General features: G+C 44.3%; 1 protein-coding gene across 5 annotated transcripts in view; it reads right to left on the bottom strand.

The window, feature by feature from the left end:
- SLC5A6 (solute carrier family 5 member 6) overlaps positions 1–17,967 on the bottom strand; it is a 268,897-nt gene that overhangs the window by 113,966 nt on the left and 136,964 nt on the right. For all 5 annotated transcript variants that reach the window (XM_033936346.1, XM_033936350.1, XM_033936349.1 and 2 more), the window contains one exon: positions 6,712–6,779. In XM_033936346.1, the coding sequence (XP_033792237.1) occupies positions 6,712–6,779 (68 nt within the window). The remainder of the gene's footprint in view (positions 1–6,711; positions 6,780–17,967) is intronic.

The following is a 17,967-nucleotide window of genomic DNA, read 5'->3' as shown; positions in this document are numbered from 1 at the left end:
CCGACGGAGCCCCGGTACGGACAATTTTAGAGTGATTGCACTCTAAGAACTTAGAAAGTTCTGGTAGGCCGCACCGCGCACGCGCGAGTGCCTTCCCGCCCGACAGAGGCGCGCGGTCCCCAGTTATGATAAGCCAGCTAAGAAGCCAACCCGGGGAGGAGGGAGGGACGCAAGAATATCTGCCTGCTGTCCCTGGATAACACCTGTTACGGTAAGTAACTGTGCTTTATCCCAGGACAAGCAGGCAGCTATTCTTGACTGATGGGTGACCTCCAAGCTAATAAAAGAGGGATGGAGGGAAGGTTGGCCATTAGGAAAACAAATTTTGCAAAACAGATTGGCCGAAGTGTCCATCCCGTCTGGAAAATGTGTCCAGACAATAATGAGATGTAAAAGTATGAACTGAGGACCAAGTGGCAGCTTTGCAGATTTCCTCAATGGGCGTGGATCGGAGGAAAGCTACAGATGCTGCCATAGCTCGGACTTTATGGGCTGTGACAGAACCTTCCAGTGTCAGTCCGGTCTGAGCATAACAGAATGAAATGCACGCTGCCAGCCAATTAGACAACGTACGTTTCGAAACAGGACGTCCCAATTTATTTGGATCAAAGGACAGAAAGAGTTGAGGGAATGATCTGTGAGGCTTAGTACGGTCTAAATAGTAAGCCAGAGCCCTCTTACAGTCCAAAGTATGTAAAGCCTGTTCACCAGAATGAGAGTGAGGTTTTGGAAAAAAGACAGGCAGAACAATGGATTGGTTAAGATGGAATTCAGAGACAACCTTCGGGAGAAACTTTGGATGAGTACGCAGAACCACCTTGTCATGATGAAAGACTGTAAAAGGTGGATCCGACACTAGTGCATGGAGCTCACTGACCCTCCTGGCAGAGGTAAGAGCAATAAGAAAAAGCACCTTCCAAGTGAGAAACTTGAAAGAAGCAGTAGCCAAGGGTTCAAATGGAGGCTTCATTAAAGCGGAAAGAACTACATTAAGATCCCAGATAACAGGAGGGGCTTTAAGAGGTGGTTTCACATTAAAAAGACCCCGCATGAACCTGGACACTAAGGGATGAGCTGAGAGGAGTTTTCCATGGATTGGCTCATGAAAAGCTGCTATAGCACTAAGATGGACTCTGATTGAAGTGGACTTGAGGCCAGAGTCTGACAAAGAAAGGAGATAATCCAACAATGTCTCCACTGCAAGGGAAGTGGGATCATAATGATGGAGAAAACACCATGAAGAAAACCGTGTCCACTTCTGATGGTAACATTGAAGAGTGGCCGGTTTCCTGGAGGCATCCAGAATTGAACGAACAGGCTGAGACAAGAGTGTATCATGAGAAGTCAGCCCGAGAGATACCAAGCTGTCAGGTGCAGAGACTGTAGGTTGGGGTGTAGGAGAGTTTCCTGATGCTGAGTAAGCAGAGAAGGATACAGAGGCAGAAGAAAAGGTTCCCTGGAACTGAGTTGAAGTAGAAGGGAGAACCAATGTTGCCTGGGCCACCTCGGAGCAATCAGAATCATGGTTGCTTGATCCCTCTTGAGCTTGAATAATGTTCTCAACATGAGAGGCAGAGGAGGGAAAGCGTACAGGAACAGATTGGACCAATCGAGGAGAAAAGCATCCGCTGCCAGACGGTGAGGTGAGTAGAGTCTGGAGCAGAATAGGGGCAGCTGATGATTGTGCGGAGCTGCAAAGAGGTCTATCTGAGGGGTGCCCCATTGAGCGAAGATGGATTGTAGAGTTACCGGATCGATTGTCCATTCGTGAGGTTGGAGAACTCTGCTGAGCTTGTCCGCTAAGGAATTCTCCTCTCCCTGAATGTAAATAGCTTTCAGGAATAGATGGTGATTTATGGCCCAAGTCCAGATCTTTTGGGCTTCCTGGCATAAGAGGCGAGAGCCCGTCCCACCCTGTTTGTTGATGTAGTACATCGCAACTTGATTGTCTGTGCACAGCAGGACAACTTGAGGAAAAAGAAGATGTTGGAAGGCCTTGAGGGCATAAAACATCGCTCTGAGTTCCAGGAAATTGATGTGACGCTTCTTTTCCTGGGCAGTCCAAAGACCTTGAGTTTGGAACTCGTTCAAATGAGCTCCCCATGCATAAGGGGAGGCATCGGTGGTGATGACTAGTTGATGAGGAGGTTGATGGAACAGAAGACCTCTGGACAGATTTGAGGATACCAACCACCATTGTAGAGACTGACGAAGAGATGATGTCACAGATATGTGACGTGAGCAAGGATCCGTCGCTTGGGACCACTGGGTAGCTAGTGTCCATTGAGGAGTGCGCAGGTGAAGACGTGCAAGAGGCGTGACATGAACTGTGGAGGCCATGTGACCCAAGAGAATCATCATTTGCTTTGCTGTGATGGAACGCTGTGGAAGCACCTGCTGACATAGAGAGTGAAGCGTTTGAAGACGATTGGACGGCAGGAACACTCTCATGAGGATTGTGTCCAAGACAGCTCCTATGAATTGAAGTCTCTGAGTGGGGATGAGATGAGATTTGGGTAGATTGATCTCGAACCCCAGAAGTTGAAGAAACCTGATGGTTTGGTTGGTGGCCAGGAGAACAGTCTGAGATGAATTGGCCTTTATCAACCAATCGTCCAGGTAAGGAAAGACCTGAAGGTGGTGAGATCGCAGGAAGGCAGCCACCACAATCAGACATTTGGTGAATACTCTCGGAGAGGAGGCAAGACCGAAGGGTAGCACCTTGTATTGGTAATGACAACGATTGATCATGAAGCGTAGGTATTGTCTGGAGGCCAGATTGACCGGTATATGAGTGTATGCTTCTTTGAGATCGAGAGAACATAGCCAGTCGCCTTGATTTAGAAGAGGATAAAGAGTGGCTAGAGAGAGCATTTTGAACTTTTCTTTGACCAAACATTTGTTGAGATCGCGGAGATCTAGAATTGGTCTGAGATCTCCTGTTTTTTTGGGGACTAAAAAGTAACGGGAGTAGAATCCCTGTCCCTTTTGATCTAGAGGAACCTCCTCTATGGCGTTCAAAAGGAGAAGGGATTGAACCTCCTGGAGAAGAAGGAAAGACTGATTGTGCGAAGCAGACTCTTTTGGTTGACTTGGTAGAGTTTGAAAGTTGAGAGAGTAGCCGTGGTGGATGATGTTCAGAACCCACTGATCTGACGTGATAAGTTCCCAACGGCTTATGAAATAAGAAATACGTCCTCCTATAGGCTGTGGAAGTTGAGTAGGAGGGAGAAGACTGGCTATGTTCTGGAGAACCAAGTCAAAAGGGTTGAGTAGACTTTTGTGCAGGAGTAGATTTTACCTGCTGTTGTTGCTGAGGTTGTCTAGCAGCTGGACGCTGTTGCCTCTGACGCCTAGGTTGTTGAGCAGTTTGAGGCAGAGGACGAGCCACAAATCTACGTTGGTAGGTTGATTGTGGACGAAAGGGCCTAGTTGGTGGAGGCTTCTTAGGTTTAAGAAGCGTGTCCCATCTGGTCTCATGAGCCGATAATTTCTGGGTAGTGGAGTCCATGGAATCTCCAAACAGCTCATCCCCTAAGCAAGGTGTATTGGCTAGCCTATCCTGGTGATTAACGTCCAGTTCTGAAACACGAAGCCAGGCTAGCCTTCGCATGGCCACTGAGATGGCCGTGGCTCTGGAGGTCAGCTCGAAAGTATCATAGATAGATCTTACCATGAATTTTCGAAGCTGTAAAAGAGATGAACAAGTGTGGTGAAAAGCAGACTTTTTCCTATCAGGAAGATATTTCTCAAAAGCAGTGATATTTTGTATTAAGTGCTTAAGATAAAAAGAGAAATGGAATGCATAATTTCCTGATCGATTTGCTAACATAGCATTTTGGTATAGCCTTTTACCAAACTTGTCCATAGATTTGCCCTCTCTGCCAGGAGGGACTGAGGCATATACACTAGCCCCTTTGGACTTTTTCAAAGTGGACTCAACCAAAAGGGACTCATGAGCTAATTGGGGCTTGTCAAACCCAGGAATAGGAATGACTTTATACAAGGAATCCAACTTTCTAGGCGCTCCAGGAATAGTTAAAGGAGATTCCAGATTTTTATAAAACGTCTCTCTCAATATATCATGGAGAGGGAGTTTAAGGTATTCCTTTGGAGGCTGGTCAAAGTCCAAGGCATCAAGGAAAGCCTTGGATTTCTTTGACTCAGCCTCCAAAGGAATGGAGAGAGAATCACACATTTCCTTCAAAAATGAAGAAAAGGAAGATACTTCTGGTTTAGAGGAGGCTTCTAAAAGAGACGGGTCCTCATCACCAGAAGAGCATTCTCCCTCCGAAAGAAGAGGATCCTCCGAGTCACCCCATAAGTCAGGGTCTCGAACCTGAGAACTCCGGTCTCGAGACTCTGGAGTGGAAGGCTCTAAATGCCGGGACTTGTGAAGAGACTTCCCTGACCTGCCCGATTCGGTACCGGGAGATGCTACAGTACGCACCGGAGCCGAAGTTTGTACAGCTTGATGGTGAGCTCTCGGCTCCGGCGCCAGAATCGGCATGGAGACCGAGGAAACCGACTGTACCGGTACCGATAGAGTGGACGTCGATAAAATAGGACGGTCCACTATCGGTACCGATGGCTCAGACCGGACTGGTACCGGCAAATTCGATGCCAGGGCTGGAGGTAGGAGGTGCTGTAGCTGTTCTTTAAGTTGTTCCTTCAGAACAGCAGCTATACGCTCCTCAAGGGAAGGCACCGGTACCGTCTTTTTCTTTAATGGTACCTTCGGTGCCGCTCTACGCTCCGAGGATGAGGACCCCGATGTCGAGGGGCTCACCTCTATTGGAGCGGAGCGCTTCCGTGGGCGCCTCGAGGTCGGCAGAATTGGACTCGCTGCCATCGAGACCGGAGGACGCTCCAACGGGGAAGGCTTCTTAGCCGGCTTACCTGGAGTCGACACCGCCGCGGTATCGCGTGGTGTCGATGATGTGGGTGCCGACTGCGCCGGTGCCGATGTCGGTGCCGGTGTAGAATCAGACATCTCGGCACCAAACAATAATTTTTGTTGAATCTCTCGATTTTTAAGAGTTCTCTTTTTTAAAGTTGCACAGCGGGTGCAGGTTGACGCTCGATGGTCGGGACCAAGACACTGGAGACACCAATTATGAGGATCAGTTAGTGAAATTGGTCGTGCACACCGCTGGCACTTTTTGAAGCCGGGTTGGGGGGGCATGAATGTAAATACGGCTTCAGCCAAATCGAAGGCCGAGGCCTCGATGGTGGCTAAAGGCCCCGCCGGGGCAAGGCCGAAAAACAGGCAAAAAAACAAAATGTTTTTTTTTTTTTTTTTTTAAGAAAGAAAATAAAGAAAAAAGGAAAGGAAATAAGATTCCTCAAAAAGTTTACGCGAGCGGGAAGTTCACAAAAAATCCTCTCACAACAGCCGTTGAGAGAGACACGTCTTCTTAGCTCCGCGGAAACTAAGAAACTGGGGACCGCGCGCCTCTGTCGGGCGGGAAGGCACTCGCGCGTGCGCGGTGCGGCCTACCAGAACTTTCTAAGTTCTTAGAGTGCAATCACTCTAAAATTGTCCGTACCGGGGCTCCGTCGGTGCCGTCACCCATCAGTCAAGAATAGCTGCCTGCTTGTCCTGGGATAACCTCTCTTACTATTTTAAAAACTCCTTGGCCCGGTAATTATATAATTTTACTAGTATTTTAGCCCGTTAAATTAACGGGTGCTAGAATATATGTCTGTGTGTCTTTATTTCTGTCTCTCTCTCCCTCCCGCTGTATGTCTCTCTCCCTGGCCCCCTTTGTCTGTCTGTCTTTCTGTGTCTCTCCCTGCCCCTGTCTTTCTTCTTTTCTTTCTATCTATCTGTCTCTCTCCCTGCCTCCTATGCAGCAGCATTTCTCTCCCACCACTTCCCTGTGCAGCAGCCACAGCAGCATTCCCTCCCCCTCCATTTCCCTCCCCCCATACCACTTCCCTGTGCAGCAGCAGCGTTTCCCCTACCCCCCCTTTCCCTTCCCGCGGTCTGGCCAGCTCCCTTAGTCCCTTACCGCCCCCCCCTTCCCTTCCCGCGGTCCCGACAAACCTTCCAATTCCAGCAGCGTCTGCAGCACTTTATACACTGCTGCTTTGGGGCCTTCTACTGCCCAGCAAATCAGAATAAAGCCAAATCAGAAAAAAACCAAAAAACCCCAGAGCTTGCTTCGGACCCGAAGCAAGCTCTGGGGGTTTTTGGGTTTTTTACGTGGGCCCAGCCGGAGCAGGAGGAGAAGCCTGGGAGGCAGGAATTAAAGTCCATTGGGGGAGGGGAGGAGGGAGGAGAGCAGCTCCTCTCCCTTCCAGCTCCAGTCCGGCCCCCGCTGACGTCGCCCTGGCCAGTTCACACTCCGAAGCCGTGGGAGACGCTGCGCTGTATGGCCTCTTCTTTGTGCTGCTGCGAGTGTGGGTTCTGGGGAAGGACGGCAGCAGTGGCGGCAAACTTACAGGAAGGGAGGGAGGGAGTACTATATACTGCAACTTACAGCCTTCTCATAAGATCTTCAGATGTGCTCCTTATAGATTTTGTGCTTCTTGGCTTTATTCTTCAGACGGGCAGAGCCGCCGCAGCCGACAGGCTCCGCGCCACCGCGCACTCCTACCTGCGGGTCCCTACAGCTCACGGAAAATGGGAGCACGCAGGTGGGAGTGCGCATACGTGCTTAGGGTTTTATTAAATTAGATGCTTGTGTAAAAAGAGACTTTTCTTACTTGCAGGACCGATCCCATGAGAGAGGAAATGTAGGCCATTCCCAAGCATAGCAGACCATAAGCAAAAGCTGTGGGGAAAAAGAAAATGTTTCAAAACAAAAAAAATTAAAAGCAATAATACCTAGGCTTATGTGTTAGAAAGAGAAGTAGGCAGCAGACTATAAAAAGTCACTGGGCATTAGCAGGATAAAAGAAAATTATATACAACTAAATGCTGAAATAACAATAGGAATATATATAGGGGTAAATTCTCAAAAGGTTGCACATATTTAACCACCAGGATGATGCACACTATGTGCAAATTCTATAATGGCAGTTGAGTGTGCAATTGCTGTTAAAAAAAAAATTCTAGTTTAAGTCTGCATTTACACACCATACTTTAGGCATAAGCACTTACACCAGCTCAATGGCTGACGTAAATACTCATGCCTAACCGTAGGCATATCCTGTACCTGACATGCCCCCAATCCTCCCATGCCTCTTCCCGGTCCACACCCCTCTTGAAACTGTGCACTCTGGAGTGTGAGTTCATAACTTACAGAATAGTAACAAAGGACATTTATGCGTTTAATTGCTAATTCGCACCAATTATTGTAGCCCCAACTGAGGTCAATTATGGCCTATTATTCATTAGTAATTATCAGCTTATTATTAAAGCACATTACACATTAGTTGCAAATTTGGGTGTGCAACTTTCTTAAATTAAGGGGTTAGTGTGTATAAATAGGCTAGAGGAGGTGCCATTCCAGCACTCAAGCAGCAATACGACAGACATTGTAGAGGCTTTGGAGGTATTTCCCTGTTGGATTCCAGAGCATTTTTGACTTCCAAATGCAACAGTTTTAAAAAGATAGATAATCAGTGTTCGATGTCCTGTTTACAACCAACGGATGCAGCACTGCTGTAAATCCATCACTGCATGTAGCACTGAGCGACAATCCTGAGGGAGTTCATAGCAGATTAGTGCTCTGTTTACTAAGAAATTTTACAATAGACACAACATTAGAAAAAAATTCATAATACAGGCACTTCATGGGGTATGAGACTAAATTCATGTTTCATCATTAGAGCTGTTTTTTGCAGACAGGAATGGGATACATTAAGCAAAGTACTGCCCAATGCCTACTCTGCACCCATTTTTGTGAACAAAAATTTTTTAGTGATATAGAAAACAAACAAAAGCAGCAAACCTGGGCTATTTTTAACCAGAATCAGTTTAAGAATAAGCCTACTCTTCCAGAAACTACTACTAACTTTTATTTCTGTGGTGCTACCAGACATACACAGTGATGTACAGAGTCGCAAAGAAGAAAAAACAGTCCCTGCTCGAAAGAGCTTACAATCTAAACATCCAAGACAGACAAACAGGATGTCATGGATACAGTTAAGGGGAACGGTTAATCAGCTGGCTGGGTTGGTGGAGCAGAGGAGTAGGGTTATTATGGGAGACTTCAACTACCCCGGGATAGACTGGGGTCTTGGAAGCTCGAAATGCGCTAGGGAGACCGAATTCCTGGAAACTACACAAAATTGCTTCATGGAGCAGCTTGTTAGAGAACCGACGAGAGGAAATGCCACTCTGGATCTAATCCTAAATGGGTTAAGGGGACTTGCAAAGGAAGTAGAAGTAGTAGAACCGTTGGGAAACAGCGACCATAATATGATCAAGTTCAAGGTTGAGGTAGGAGTACCAAAAGGCAAGAGATCCATATCGACAACTTTTAACTTCAGGAAAGGAAACTATGAAGCAATGAGGGAAATGGTAAGGAAGAAACTTAAGAACACTTCCAAAAAATGGCAAACGGTAAATCATGCCTGGTCCTTCTTCAAGGACATGGTGAACGAGGCGCAAAATCTGTATATCCCCAAATTCAGGAAGGGGTGCAAAAAGAATCGAACAAAAGACCCGGCGTGGATAACCAAAATATTTAAGGAAGCGATAGGCAATAAGAAAAATTCATTCAAGAAATGGAAAAAGGACAAAACTGAGGGGAACTGGAAAGAGCACAGGAAGTATCAAAAAGAATGTCACCGTGTGGTTCGGAAAGCCAAAAGAGAGTATGAGGAGAGGCTAGCCAGGGAAGCTAGAAATTTCAAACCATTCTTTAGATATGTTAAAGGGAAGCAGCCGGCTAGAGAGGAGGTGGGACCGCTGGACGACGGAGACAGGAAGGGAGTGGTGAAGGAGGAGAAGGTAGTGGCAGAAAGGCTTAACATGTTCTTCTCGTCTGTATTTACAAACGAAAACACGTCCAACATACCGGAACCTGAGCAATTCTTCAATGGAAGTCAAGCAGAAAAATTAACATCCATGGAAGTGAGCCTTGAGGACGTCCACAGGCAGATAGAAAGACTAAAAACTGACAAATCCCTGGGTCCGGATAGGATACATCCAAGGGTTCTGAAGGAATTAAAGGAGGAGATAGCAGAACTACTGCAGCAAATTTGCAACTTATCTCTGAAAACAGGCGTGATCAAGAGGTGACCCGGGAAACTACAGGCCGGTGAGCCTGACTTTGATTCTGGGGAAAATGGCGGAAGCACTGATAAAAGAAAACATTGATGAACATTTTGAAAAAAATGAGCTTTTGATAACCAGCCAGCATGGTTTCTGCAAGGGAAGATCGTGCCTAACGAATTTATTGCACTTCTTCGAAGGGATTAACAGACGGATGGACAAAGGAGACCCCATAGACATCATATATCTAGATTTCCAAAAAGCCTTTGACAAGGTGCCCCATGAATGTCTACTCCGGAAACTGAAGAACCATGGGTGGAAGGAGACGTACATAGATGGATCAGAAACTGGTTGGAGGGTAGAAAACAAAGGGTAGGAGTGAAGGGTCAATACTCCGACTGGAGGAGGGTCACGAGTGGTGTCCCGCAGGGCTCGGTGCTTGGGCCGATGCTGTTTAATATCTTTATAAATGATCTAGAAACAGGGACGAAATGTGAGATAATAAAATTTGCGGACGACACCAAACTATTTAATGGAGCTCGGACTAAAGAGGACTGTGAAGAATTGCAGAGAGACTTGAATAAACTAGAAGAATTGGCGACGAGATGGCAGATGAAGTTCAACGTTGAGAAATGTAAGGTATTACATGTGGGGAGCAGAAACTCGAGATACGACTATACAATGGGAGGGATGTTATTGAATAAGAGTACCCAGGAAAGGGACTTGGGGGTAATGGTGGACATGACAATGAAGCCGATGATAGTGTGCAGCGGCTGCTAAGAGAGCAAATAGAATGCTTGGTATAATCAAAAAGGGTATTACAGCCAGAACGAAAGACGTTATCCTGCCGTTGTATCGGGCAATGGTACGCCCGCATTTGGAGTACTGCGTCCAATATTGGTCACTGTACCTTAAGAAGGATATGGCGTTAGTCGAGAGGGTTCAGAGGAGAGAGACACTTCTGATAAAAGGTATGGAAAACCTGTCATACTCTGAAAGGTTGGAGAAGCTGGGTCTCTTTTCCCTGGAGAAGAGGAGACTTAGAGGGGATATGATAGAGACTTACAAGATCATGAAGGGCATAGAGAGAGTAGAGAGGGACAGATTCTTCAAACTTTCAAAAAATAAAAGAACAAGAGGGCACTCAGAAAAAGAACCCGATGTTCACTTACAAAATGGGGGGATCACTACTAGGGTTAAGTAACCTTGAAAGAGACCTGGGAGTGATGGTAGACACAACACTGAAGGCGTCGGCACAGTGCACCACAGCCTCAAGGAAAGCAAACAAAATGTTGGGTATCATTAAAAAGGGTATCACGACCAGGACAAAGGAAGTCATCCTGCCACTGTATCATGCAATGGTGCGGCCGCATCTGGAATACTGTGTCCAGTACTGGTCGCCGTACCTCAAGAAGGACATGGCGGTACTTGAGGGAGTCCAGAGAAGAGCAACTAAGCTGATAAAGGGTATGGAAAATCTCTCATATACTGACAGATTGAAACAGTTAGGACTGTTCTCCCTGAAGAAGCGGAGACTTAGGGGAGACAATGTAGAAACCTTCAAGATCCTGAAAGGCATAGAGAAAGTAGACAGGGACAGATTTTTCAAATTAAGGGGAACCACAAGTACAAGGGGGCACTCGGAGAAATTGAAAGGGGACAGGTTTAGAAAAAACGCTAGGAAGTTCTTTTTCACCCAGAGGGTGGTGGATACATGGAATGTGCTTCCAGAGGCTGTGGTAGACAGGAGCACATTACAGGGCTTCAAAGAAGGTTTGGATAGGTTCCTAGAGGACAAAGGGATTGAGGGGTATAGATAGGTGTAGAGGTAGGTTATAGGGTTAGGAGTAGAGGTAAGTTATAGGAATAGGAGTAGAGATAGGTTATAGAGCTAGTCAGGGACCACTGCTCAGGCAATGGGCCTGATGGGCTGCCGCAGGAGCGGACCGCTGGGCGAGATGGACCTCTGGTCTGCCTCAGCGGAGGCAACTTCTTATGTTCTTCACCAAATCGTATCGATCATTCCCAGATCCTGACGCATACTATACTATCAACCTTGTAATCTCCCTGGGAATGCCCAGGCTAATTTCTTGTTGTAAACCGTCTACAACTGAAAGGTATTGGCGGGATAGAAGACATAAATGTAATATCATAAAGGTGGGTTTTCAGTCTGCTTTTAAACAAGGTAAGGGAAGGGGTTTGGCAGACAAACTCAGATAATTTATTCCAGGCATAGGGAGCAGCTAGATGAAAGGAACAAAGCCTAGAATTGGCAGTAGAGGAGAAGAGTACAGCTAAGAACTGCTTACCTGACTACTCCCGACTTGTTAAGTTAAACTGAATGTCTAAGTTAAACTGTATGCTAAGTTTAACTGAATGTCTTGTTTGTAACACTATTATCTTGTATGCAACATCACTGTCTTGTATGTAACATCGCTGTAAATGTACAGTCTCTTCCTCTGTTAACCGCTCTGAACTGCCATGGTACTGCGGTATACAAAAATAAAAGTTGTTATTATTATTTTTATTATCATCTGAGGAAAGGAGTTCTCAGAGAAGTATATAAAGAGAGAGAAGAGGAGATATATTCCATGTGTTAAAAAAGGAGGAAGGAAGACCAAACAGCAGCAGGCATGGTTAATAAGCAAGCTGAAGGAAGCTATTAGAGCTAAAAGAGAATCCTTAAGAAGGATATGATTGAAAATAATTGTAATGTCAAGTCAAATGCAAGGCGCTAATAAGGAAGGCGAAGAAAGACCTTGAAAAAAAGATTGCGCTGGAAGCAAGAACACACAGTAAAAACTTTTTTAGGTATATTAAAAGCAAGAAGCCGAGAAGATAATTGGTTGAACCGTTAGACAACTGATGGATAAAAGGGGCTCTCAAGGAAGACAAGGGAATAGATTAAATGAATTCTTTGCTTCGGTCAACAAACATACAAAGACTTACAGAGACAAGAGATAAAAAAGGCAAGAACTACAATATTCAAAGTAAAGAGAACAAAAAAAGGGACAAACAATAGGAAGTGGGTCTGAGGAGGGATTAGCTGTAAGGGTTTTAGCTCTATACCGCAACTAATGACTGGGTAGTCAATTCAGAGCGGTTTACATTAGCTTCTATAAATAACACTGTTACAATACATGAGTTTCAGTAATATTGCTACTATACATGAGCTATGATTTATGAGCTTCAGTAATAATGTTACAATACATGAACTTCGATAATGATGTTAGAATATTTGAGCTACAATTTTTAAGAGCTTTTATAATGGTGTTACTATACATAAGCTTCAGTAATGGTGTTACAATACATAAGCTATGATATATGAGCTTTAGTACAGAGTTAGGGTGTTTCTGTCATGGTTATCCATACTTGAGCTTCAGAAGTGTTCCATTATTGGTTTTGGTGCTTTTGGCCATCCTGGTGTAGTGCATTTACATATCCTGAGTGTATAGTATTTACACACTATCTTCACCTTATATGTGTGTTTTTAAATTACTATAGTTACCCTATATTTACATTTATCCTACCTATTTATACCATAAAACATTCATTTCATGTATATATATTATACTTCTAATATCTGTGTTTTATTTGTCATATACTTTGCATTTGTGAATATTCTAGTGTTCATCCTGTCTTGTTCCAAGTGGGGATTTGGCCATTATTTCCTCCTTGTTGCTACTCCCCTCTGAATGTTTATTACTTAAAGTGGTCTATGAAAAGGATGATCTTCATTCTTTTCTTGAATTTTCTGGTGTCCTTTTCTAATTTTCATTCCTTCGGAAGGGAGTTCCACCACATTGGCTGTACTCTGACCAAGAACACATTGACTGAGAATATTCTTTTGTATTTGATGTCTCTGAAGGAGGGTATTTCCAGTAGGTACTGGGACAATTTAAGAAATTGAACAATAGCATCCCAGAGTGTTGAAAGAATTGAAAACTGAACTTGCAGAGCTATTGTTAGTAATTTGTCATTTTTCTTAAAAATCCAGCATAGTACCAGACGACTGCAGGGTGGCCAACGTGAAGCCGATTATTAAAAAAGGTTCCATACGTGATCCAGAAAATTATAGACCAGCAAGTCTGATGTTGATGCCGGACAAAATGGTAGAGAGTATTATAAAGAACAAAATGACAGAACATATACATAAACATGGATTAATGAGAGAAAGCCAACATGGATTTAGTCAAGGGAAATCTTGCCTCACCAATCTACTGCATTTCTTTGAAGGGGTAAATGAAACTTGTGGATAAAGGTGAACAGGTTGATATTATGTATTTGGAATTTCAAAAGGCATTTGACAAAATATCTCATGAAAGACTTTTGAGGAAAATCATAGGATAGGAGGTAATGTCCTATTATGGATTAAGAACTGGTTGAAAGACAGAAAACAGACAGCAGGTTTAAATGGTCAATATTCTCAATAGAGAAGGGTAAATAATGGGGTTCAAAGTATTTTATGTAGGAACCAGAGAGATCTATCTACGTACCATATACTAACTCTCTGTTGCACACTTTATTTTTTAGAATATGGACCAGTGGTTGGTGCTCTACACATTGGCGGAAGCAGACCAGCGAAGACAGCAATATTTTCACTGAACAACTATGTGAACACAATTTTTTGAACATCGCTCGAAGGAAGGAAAGGTGACTAGTGGAGTCCCTCAGGGTTCGGTGCTGGGGCCAATCCTGTTCAATATGTATGTAAGTGACATTGCTGAAGGGTTAGAAGGAAAAGTGTGCCTTTTTGCAGATGATACCAAGATTTGTAACAGAGTAGACACCGAAGAGGGAGTGGAGAATATGAAAAAAGATCTGCAAAAGTTAGAGGAATGGTCTAATGCCTGGCAACTAAAATTAAATGCAAAGAAATGCAGAGTAATGCATTTGGGGATTAATAATAGGAAGGAACCGTATATGCTGGGAGGAGAGAAGCTGATATGCACGGACGGGGAGAGGGACCTTGGGGTGATAGTGTCCGAAGATCTAAAGGCGATAAAACAGTGTGACAAGGCAGTGGCTGCTGCCAGAAGGATTCTGGGCTGTATAAAGAGAGGCGTAGTCAGTAGAAGGAAGAAGGTGTTGATGCCCCTGTACAGGTCATTGGTGAGGCCCCACTTGGAGTATTGTGTTCAGTTTTGGAGACCGTATCTGGCGAAAGACGTAAGAAGACTTGAGGCGGTCCAGAGGAGGGCGACGAAAATGATAGGAGGCTTGCGCCAGAAGACGTATGAGGAGAGACTGGAAGCCCTGAATATGTATACCCTAGAGGAAAGGAGAGACGGGAGATATGATTCAGATGTTCAAATACTTAAAGGGTATTAACGTAGAACAAAATCTTTTCCAGAGAAAGGAAAATGGTAAAACCAGAGGATATAATTTGAGGTTGAGGGGTGGTAGATTCAGGGGCAATGTTAGGAAATTCTATTTTACGGAGAGGGTGGTGGATGCCTGGAATGCGCTCCCGAGAGAGGTGGTGGAGAGTAAAACTGTGACTGAGTTCAAAGAAGCGTGGGATGAACACAGAAGATTTAGAATCAGAAAATAATATTAAATATTGAACTAAGGCCAGTTACTGGGCAGACTTGCACGGTCTGTGTCTGTGTATGGCCGTTTGGTGGAGGATGGGCAGGGGAGGGTTTCAATGGCTGGGAGGGTGTAGATGGGCTGGAGTAAGTCTTAACAGAGATTTCGGCAGTTGGAACCCAAGCATAGTACCGGGTAAAGCTTTGGATTCTTGCCCAGAAATAGCTAAGAAGAAAAAAAAAAAAAAAAAAAATTTTAATTGAATCAGGTTGGGCAGACTGGATGGACCATTCGGGTCTTTATCTGCCGTCATCTACTATGTAACATTCCCTGCCTAAGCTAAGTTTGAAGTTGTTTTGATCACTAATCACTGAGGATTAGAACATTAGGCAGGAGGGAGGCCGATGAGGTTGTTTCCCTTTCTAGTGTAGCTGATAAGTTAACTGCTGGCAGCGCACGGGGATCTGAGGCCCCTCCTCTAAATAATCTTTGATAAATTAGAATTAGAGATTAGTCCAATGTGTAGAGCACCGTCCACTGATAAATAATGGGGTTCCCCAGGGGTCTGTGTTGGGACCGCTGCTTTTTAACATATTTATCAATGATCTAGAGATGGATCGAGAGGTAACCCGGGGAACTACAGACCAGTAAGTTTGACCCGGGGAACTACAGACTAGTAAGTTTGACTTCGGTTCTGGGGAAGATGGCGGAAGCGCTGATAAAAGACAGCATCGATGAGCTTCTAGAAAGGAATAAACTGATGAAAACAAGCCAACATGGCTTCTGCAAGGGAAGATTGTGCCTAACGAACTTATTGCACTTCTTCGAAGGAATTAACAAACGAATGGACAAAGGGGACCCCCATAGACATCGTATACCTAGATTTCCAAAAAGCCCTTGACAAGATACCCCATGAATGCCTACTACAGAAACTGAAGAACCATGGGGTGGAAGGAGACGTACATAAATGGATCAAAAATTGGTTGGCGGGTAGGAAGCAAAGGGTAGGAGTGAAGGGCCACTACTCTGACTGGAGGAGGGTCACGAGTGGTGTTCCGCAGGGGTCAGTACTCGGACCGCTGCTGTTCAATGTATTTATAATGATCTAGAAATAGGGATGAAGTGCGAAGTAATAAAATTCGCAAATGGCACCAAACTATTTAGTGGAGTTGGGACTAAAGAGGACTGTGAAGATTTACAAAGGGACCTGAACAAACTAGAAGAGTGGTCAAATGGATGGTAGATGAAGTTTAATGTAGAGAAATGTAAAGTCTTGCATGTAGGAAACAGAAACCCGAAGTACAGCTATACGATGAGAGGGCTGGTAATAGGTGAAAGTACCCTAGAAAAGGACTTGGGGGTAATAGTGGACAAGACAATGAAGCCGTCAGCACAGTGTGCAGCGGCCTCTAAGAAGGCGAATAGAATGCTAGGTATTATCAAGAAAGGTATTACAACCAGAACAAAAGTTATCCTACCGTTGTATCGGGCGATGGTGCGGCCACATCTGGAGTACTGCGGCCAACATTGGTCGCCGTACCTTATGAAGGATATGGCGATACTTGAGAGGGTTCAGAAAAGAGCGACACGATTGATAAAAGGTATGGAAAACCTTTCATATGCTGAAAGATTAGGGAAACTGGGGCTCTTTTCCCTGGAAAAGCGGAGGCTTAGAGGGAACATGATAGAGACTTACAAGATCATGAAGGGCATAGAGAAAGTGAAGAGGGACAGATTCTTCAAACTTTCGAAAACTACAAGAATGAGAGGGCATTCGGAAAAATTGAGAGGGGACAAATTCAGAACCAATGCTAGGAAGTTCTTCTTGACCCAAAGGGTGGTGGACACCTGGAATGCACTTCCAGCAGGTGTGATAGGACAGAGTACGGTATTGGGGTTCAAGATGCGATTAGATGATTTCCAGAAGGAAAAGGGGATAGAAAGGTATAGATAGAGGATTATTATACAGGTCCTGGACCTGATGGGCCGCCGCGTGAGCGGACTGCTGGGCATGATGGACCTCTGGTCTGACCCAGCAGAGGCACTGCTTATGCTCTTATGGAAATAACTAGTGAGATAATTAAATTTGCTGATGACACAAAGTTTTTCAAAGTTGTTACCGTATATACTCAAATATAAACCTGGATTTTGGGGCCAAAATATTAGCCAAAAAATGGGGGTCCCGGTTTATATTTGAGCCAATACACCGCCCCTTCCAAAATTTTTGCAGGCCACCGCCACCGTTCACCTTGCCACCCTCCCTGTCCTAGACTCAGGCTCATATTTCTACTGATGATCGTCGGTGGAGGTGCAGTGGGCAGGAGTGAACTTTCCAAGTTCCTGCCCCACTGTTAATTGGCTGCTGTGTCTTCGGCCGCTGAGAAGAACGAGCAGGCGTGCGATTTTGCGCTGCTGCTCAGTGCTGAGCGGCTTCCTTAATGGTTTTCTTACATTTGTTTCATCTCATGACTTATTTTACACACTGTTGTACGCATGAGACTACCTAACAGACTAGTTACTCAAACAAATTTTATCTATAATCCTGGTCCAGTACAAAAAGGATTTAAAGACTCTCTGTAAAGCTTTCCTTATGTTTTAGCTATTTATATGTTTGCAATAAATTGATTGTCCCTGCAGCTGATGTGTGGTGTCCCTTCTCCACTTTCTGTCTTTTTCATTTCACTAATCATTTATTTATGTTTATGTTTATTATTCATTTGATACCCTGCCAGTGCATAAGGTCGTAGCGGCTTACAATAAATACATAAAAACAATAAAAGGAACGTAAAAGTAGCATTCACACTCATACAAGTAACCGATCGTACATAATATTCAATGATGTCATCTAATTCTGTCTGATCAGTCTCACTAAAAAGAACAATTAAAAGTCATTAAAAAAATTTCTTACCCGCTTATATACCTTAGCAGCTTACAAGTGAAGGCATAATATTAGGATATACATACAATAATATACAAAAAATATTTCTCCATAAAATTATTTTCATTCATTTAAACACCTTCACATACAATGATATCAATGCCACCTTAAGATGTTAAGATTCATTCATTTAAATGCCTCCAAAACCAAAGTAGTTTTCAATACTTTCTTGAACTTTTGTAGGTGCAAAAGTGCTCTCAATGGTCCTGTCAATTTGTTCCATAAGGGCAGATACCCTTGTCTTTTCATAATGTACTTGTGAGAACTCATTTATTTAAAAATTTTATATACCGCCTAGAGCAGTGGTCTCAAACTCGTGGCCCTGGGG

Source organism: Geotrypetes seraphini, chromosome 3 (genome assembly GCF_902459505.1).
Source record: "Geotrypetes seraphini chromosome 3, aGeoSer1.1, whole genome shotgun sequence".
NCBI classification, from domain to species: domain Eukaryota; kingdom Metazoa; phylum Chordata; class Amphibia; order Gymnophiona; family Dermophiidae; genus Geotrypetes; species Geotrypetes seraphini.
The sequence above is the reverse complement of the archived record's forward strand: the minus strand, read 5'-3'. Positions and strand labels throughout refer to the sequence as shown.